Source organism: Galeopterus variegatus, unplaced genomic scaffold (genome assembly GCF_000696425.1).
Source record: "Galeopterus variegatus unplaced genomic scaffold, G_variegatus-3.0.2 Scaffold2684, whole genome shotgun sequence".
NCBI classification, from domain to species: domain Eukaryota; kingdom Metazoa; phylum Chordata; class Mammalia; order Dermoptera; family Cynocephalidae; genus Galeopterus; species Galeopterus variegatus.
Window position 1 is genome coordinate 44,512 of NW_007728795.1, and position 6,977 is coordinate 51,488.

Genomic DNA, 6,977 nt, shown 5'->3' on the forward strand with positions numbered 1-6,977 from the left:
TCGGCCAAGCTCTCAGCATTGCCCCAGAAGACCCTTTTGTTATGCACGAGGTCGGCGTGGTTGCATTTCAGAACGGAGAATGGAAAACAGCAGAAAAATGGTTTCTTGATGCTTTGGAAAAAATTAAAGCAATTGGGAATGAGGTAACAGTTGACAAATGGGAACCTTTGTTGAACAACTTAGGGCATGTCTGCAGAAAACTTAAAAAGTATGCAGAGGCATTGGATTACCACCGCCAGGCGCTGGTGTTGATTCCGCAAAATGCATCTACCTATTCTGCCATAGGATATATCCATAGTCTGATGGGCAACTTCGAAAATGCTGTGGACTATTTCCACACAGTATGTGTTTTATTTGTACCTAACTTTAAATCCGGTTAACGTTCACTACTTTTTTTAAAAAGATCTTTTGCAGGCAATGTTTGTTTGTTTACTGTTTTAAAATTCTTTAGGCAGCTTTGTGTGTTATACTTTCATTTGCAGAGAAAAACATGTGCTCATTGTGCAGTGTTGCTCAAACTGAAACAAATGAGATCTGTCCTGAGCGAACAGTGCTGCTCACAAGTGCCAGGGACACTGTCAGCTAGTGTAGCCTAGGTGTTCCCCTCTAGGCAGGGGTTCAGAAACACCAGTTCACAGTGAGAGCCCTTTGGAAACTCCCAGTCTTCCTAATTGTGACTCTTATAATTAATTCCCTTAGATCACTTTAGTGGATGAACAAAACAATCTGTGCATTCATCACAAGGAAAGCATTTTTCCTTAATCCATACACCGTCTTTCATCAAACCTAGGACGCCATTAATAAGGAAGATAAACAAAATGCTGCCAATTAAACTTTAACATGATTTTTTCCTATTGCTTATTTAGACATAGACTTTTATCAGGGATCATGCTAGTACATACATAAAAAAGAAAATAAGTGAAATAAATGATTACGATATTCTGCCCAGGTGGTCCATATCCTTGTTTTCCCAAAGTCCTTTCCTGGTGCAACACACACGCTATTCTTGACCCTGGGTTTCCCCCTAGCCACAGACACCTGCTTTGTAAATCTCTCTCAGAACCTCTCAGTCTGCGAAGTGCCGACAGAAGGTTTTTAGACAACAACTACAGTGCACGTGTCTTCTTTGAATGTTCCTCATATGGTTTGTTGTCTAGTCTGTGCCACCAACACAGCCACCAAGCCCACACTTCACAGGAGGGACAGTGAGTCACAGCTGTGGCTGGCTGGCAGTACTAGTAAGCCAGCAGTTGTAAGATATCCAGGTTCAGAAATGTTAGAATTTCAGAAAATGTGGGAATCACATTTGGAGAAGGAGATAAAATATGAGGAAATGTAATATTTCAAAAATAAATTCATGAGATATAGGTTCATAGCTGATTTCCTAGGGTCAGTTGGAGATTTTTCAGGCTAAATGAAAGTCCTGAAGGTGCCGCCATGGTAACCAGAATACTGATGAAGTCAGCAGTGTGTATTAAGCAACTTTTCTGGTCTTATGTGCTCTTTCAAATATGTGTATGTTCATATTGTATAATCTATCTTCTGTGGTTAATCAGTATAGAAGGCTCAGAGGGCTCTATGTGGAGGGGTGTGGATTTCAAGCATAAGAAAACAGAATAGTGTAATGCACCTCCACCACCCCACAAACAAACCCCTTTACCCTCATCCTTGGGGTTCCCTGGAGTATTTTGAAGCGAATCACTGTGGGAATGTCTTTAAACCAAAGAGAAGGAAGTACATTTTCTTTTAACAGGCATGCTGAATCTCTCTCGGCAGGCCCTTGGTCTTAGGCGAGATGACACATTTTCTGTTACAATGCTTGGCCATTGCATCGAAATGTACATTGGTGATTCTGAAGCTTATATCGGTAAGATCATAATTATTTTCAGCATTGTATTCCAATTTTTAGATTTTGTATCTCTATGTTGAGGTTTCTCAAATTCTCATCTAAGGTTCTAAGTTTAACCACATTAATATCAAGAAACTCCATTTATTTTGCTAAAACAGTGCTGTGAGGATCAAGTCCTTGCTGTGTTACTGTTACAGAATAAAATACTGTTATAGAATATGTGTAAAGCACTGTGTTATAGAAGAGTTAATCTAATTGCATAATGGGAAAAGAAATCTTAGAGACATTTTTCTGATAAACAAATGAAGGGGCTCTGTCCTTGTTATTTTATAATGCAGCGTATAACATAATTTTAATGTTTCCATTTCAGTGGAATATTAAGATGCCTTACATTCACATAACAGTGATATGTAATTCTTTAAAAGTTTTTTTAATGATAAGCTAGTAATAGGGTATTTGAATGGAACGTCTATACAGGGCACTCAGTTACAAACATTATGAGATTAGGAGGGTGCACTGAAGTTATATTTTAAGATCTGGTCTTTGGGGTAGGCAAAGTTTTTTTTTAACAGGACATAAAATCATAAGAGGAAAAACAAATGATAGATTGGGCTTCAATAATGTTGAGAACTTCTGTTCATCACAAGCATGATGAAGAGAGTGAAAGGCGTGCTGTAGACTGGAGGTGACTCACGGTGCACAGACCTGTCAGAGAACCCAGGTCAAGAATACACAAATCCACAAGTCAGCATGAAAACGTTAAATAAGAAATAGGTCGGGCCGGCCCGGTGGCGCACTCGGTAGAGTGCGGCACTTGGGAGCACGGCGGCGCTCCCGCTGAGGGTTCGGATCCCATATAGAGACCGGTCCACTCACTGGTTGAGCGCGGTGTGGGCGCAACACCGAGTGTTGCGATCCCGTTGCTGGTCACAGTGCGGGCGTGACACCGAGGGTTGCGATCCCATTGCAGGTCGCGGTGCGGGCGTGACACCGAGGGTTGCGATCCCGTTACCAGTCACGAAAAAAGACAAAAAGGGAAAGAAAAAAAAAAGAAATAGGTCCAGAAACGGGCAAAATACTTGACGAGAAGCTTCTTAAAGAGGATATCTAGGTAGTTAGGAAGCAAGTAAAGGTGGTCAGCATCATTACTTTTCAGGGAAATGAAATGAAAACGATAGTGAGATAACACCCATCAGATCAGCTGAAAATTAAAAACCCTGGTAGTATCTAGTGTTGGTGATGATGTGGAACAATTGGAAGTCTTGTATGTTATTAATTATTGGGGGGGGGGTTATAAAATGGGAAAAACCTCTCTGGACAACTGTTGACATATCTACTAAAGTTAAACAAGCCTATTATATCCATTATCTGTTGCTGCCTAATAAGCCCATTCCCAAACTTTGACCAACAACGGTGTGTTATTTTACAGTTCTTTGAGTCAGTTGAGTCATTTGCTGGTTTTACCTAGGTTTACTTATGCACCTGTGGTCGGCAGATGCTTGGCTGGGTTGATGGTCTAAGATGGCCTTACTCGTGGGTGGGGGACCTCAGCTGGGATGGCTGGGACTCTCTCTGTCCCAGGCTTCTTCGTAGCATGGTGGTCTCAAGTTTCTAGAAGACAAGAATCAAAGCTTCAAGACCTTGAAAGTTGCACGATATCACTTCCGTCATATTCTGTTCATCACAACAAGCCACATAATTAAGCTCACAGTCAGTGTGGGGGGGAACTGTTGAAGTTGAAGATGCTTGGAGATGTACTGGTGTTATTTGGGTAGTGATCAGCCACACTGACCTGATGCAGCAGTGCTACCCCCAGGTGTCCCAACAGAAACAAGTTATACAAGGTTGTTCACGGCAGCTTTATTCATAATACGCCAAACTGGAAATGAGCCAGATGTCGACCAGTAGAAGAAGGGAGAAGTAAATTGTGTTATATTTGTACAGTAGAACACTCCACAGTTAAAAAGACTAACGAATCATGTGGTGACATGGACAAATCTCACAGATTTTGACAAAAAGAGAGCATGTTATGATAACTTCTGTTTATAGGAAGATTAGTAATAAGCAAAAGTAATTGGTGGTGATAGAGAAGTCAGAGTAGGGATTATTTTAGGCTAAAGAAAGCTGGGAGTATTGACCAGGAAGGGGCACGAGGTGGTCTTCAGGAACTGGATGTGGTCTGTGTTTCTGCCTGGCAGCGGTTATGTGGGTGTACAGGTATGTAAGGACTCATCCAGCACACTTACCTGTTTGTATGTTACGTCTCAACTTAAAAAAAAAAGCTTGCACTCCAGCATCTTAACGACCCTGGGTTGTAGCTTCAGCTCTGCCACTCAGTAGTAGCCCCTGTGACTCTGGGGCAAGTCTGAGCCTCAGTTTCCTCATTTGTTCAAGGAGGAGTTGTGTGGCTTAAATACAAAGTTCATAGAAAGCTAAGTAAGGGCTGGGGGTACGATAATGAGTGAGAGACATTTCACTGTCCTTGCAGAGGAAATGGTCTTGGGAGATTTCCAGCTTTATCTTTCATTACTTACTGTTCTTATTTTCAGAAGGTTTGCATGTCATTATCTGTCAAAATACCTATTACTGAAAGCTATTAGTTTGAACTATGTAAAATTATCATTCATTTTGTTTATGTTAGAAATGATTGAAACCAATGTGTATTGATATCTATTCAAATACACATTATTCTTAAGGTTTTGATATGTAGGAAGTGGATTTCCTTTAATTATGGTTTCTATATGCATAGGACTGGTGACTGTACCCAGCAAGCATACCACAGACAGCTCTTGTCTGTAACCGTTGAGCAAAAGTTGCCTATGGGCTTCGTCACTAGTCAGGGGCTGTGGGAGTGGGGCTTTTGCACCACACTGGAGCGCTCCCTGCATGTGCTTCCACAGTCTTCCTAGCATCGCCCTTGGAAGTGGTGGAAAGTAAAAGAAAAAGATCGGTACATTTTTTCCTTCTGACCTATACGTGTGCTCTTAAAAGTACAATTTGATTTAATTAATAGGAGGCAGCGTTATATAACAATAGAAATGACAGATGATGGAATTTATATTTTATTCTAATTATGATGTTTCTTTTTAGGAGCAGACATTAAAGACAAATTAAAATGTTATGACTTTGATGTGCATACAATGAAGACACTAAAAAACATTATTTCACCTCCGTGGGATTTCAGGGAATTTGAAGTAGAAAAACAGACTGCAGAAGAAACGGGGCTTACACCACTGGAAACCTCAAGGAAAACTCCAGATTCCAGACCTTCCTTGGAAGAAACTTTTGAAATTGAAATGAATGAAAGTGACATGATGTTAGAGACATCTATGTCAGACCACAGCACATGACTTGAGACAGTGGTCCTGGTCTGTCTGTCTTAGTGTAGGTCCGTATTCCCTACATCCTTGCCATGCCTAAGAATTTCCCGCTTCGTAGCCTGAGTCCAGATGACATCTTTACATTTAGGAACAGACCTGCCTTAAAAGACTGGATAGTACACCTTTGCAACAGATGTTTTCTGATTCTCTGAACCTACACAGTAGTTAGTGGAATAAAGAAGGTCAATCGTCTGTTATGTCTTTTCTTTTTCAGTAAACTTATTTTGGACTAATTTAGATTTACAGAAAAGTTGCAAAGATTGTACAGAGAGCTTCTGTGTGCCCCTCACCCAGTTTTCCCATGTTGTTAGCATCTTAGTGTACAGTGGACATTGGCACATCACTGTTAAGTAAACTCCAGACTCTTCTTGGATTTTACCTGTTTTTCCTTCATTTGCTCTTTCTGTCCCAGGGTCCCATCCAGGGACACGCTGCACTTTAACTGCACATCTCGGTTTTTTTGTGGAGCGCCACCGCGCTTCCCAAGCGGCGCACTTATCCAGTGCGCCACCGGGCCGGCCCGTGCACGTCTCGTTAATGCTGTCTGGTCTGTGACCATTTCTCAGACTCCACTTGTTTTTCATGACCTTGACAGTTTTCAGGGGTACTCATCAGGTGGTCTGTAGAACGTTTCTCAATTTGAGTTTGTTTAATGTGTTTTTCATGATTGGACTAGATTATGGGCTGGGGGAAATACGACAAAGGTAAAGCTCCTTTCTCATCACGTCCACGTGACTTGTCACAGGTAATGCCGACCTCAATCATTGGTCAGTGGTGTCTGCCATGTCTCTTCACTGTCAAGTTACTGTTTTTCCCTTTCCATACTTTATGGGGTGCGGGGGTCTAAGCTTCACCCTGGAGGGGCAATATATGTACTTGTTATTTGGAATTCTTGAAGATTTGTCTCTTCTCTCCCATTTATCTATTTATTCGGTCATTTATCAGTGTGGACTCCTGTGTACTTATTTTATATTTCAAGTTATAACCGTATACAATGTTATTTACTTTGAGGCTTAGATTGTTTCAGCTTTGGCCATTGGGAGCTTTTTCAGCTTGGCTCCTATGTCCCTATAAGACACCCCCATCCATTTGCTTTTTGTTTTTTTTTTCTTTATTGTGGTAAAATATATATATAATGTAAACTGTGGACTTTAGTTAATAGTAATGCATCAGTATTGGTTCATCAATTGTAACATTACCACACCAGTGCAGAATGTTAACGGGGGACACTGTGGGCAGATGGAGGGAGAGGGGGTGAAGGGAACTCTGTGCCTTCTGTTCAGTTTTTCTATAAACCTAAAACTGCTCAAAGAAATAAAGTCTATTAATTTAAAAAGTACATATATCTATATCTATATAAAATACAAATTGCTGTTTTAACCATTTTTAAGAGTACTGCTCAGTGGCATTATTATATTCACGTTGTGCAGCCATCACCACTGCCTCCAACATTTGTTCATCCCCAAACAGAAACTTTGAACCCATTAAGGAATAACTTCCTACTCCTTCCCCCCACCCAGCCCCTGCTGACTTCTAATCTACTTTCTGTTTGTATAAATTTGCCTATTCTAGATACTGCATGTAAATGAAATCATACAATATGTGTGTTTTTTGTCTGGCTTATTTTACTTAGGATAATATTTTCTACATTTCTCAACAGTAGCATTTGTTAGAACTTCATTTATGGCTGAATAATCCATTTTATACATATATTTATGTATATATCACATTTTGTTTATCCATTCTGT

General features: G+C 40.5%; 1 protein-coding gene across 3 annotated transcripts in view; it reads left to right on the top strand.

Moving 5' to 3' along the window:
* CDC16 (cell division cycle 16) overlaps positions 1–5,426 on the top strand; it is a 29,861-nt gene extending 24,435 nt beyond the window's left edge. The window contains exons 14-16 of one of the 3 annotated variants that reach the window (XM_008582654.1): positions 51–341; positions 1,777–1,867; positions 4,940–5,426. In XM_008582654.1, coding sequence (XP_008580876.1) covers positions 51–341; positions 1,777–1,867; positions 4,940–5,199 — 642 coding nt within the window. In that variant the 3' untranslated portion in view covers positions 5,200–5,426. Of the gene's footprint in view, positions 342–1,776; positions 1,868–4,939 lie in introns of all 3 variants that reach the window. The other 2 variants (XM_008582653.1, XM_008582652.1) reach the window with 2 other exon arrangements.
* Positions 5,427–6,977: the final 1,551 nt, after the last annotated feature.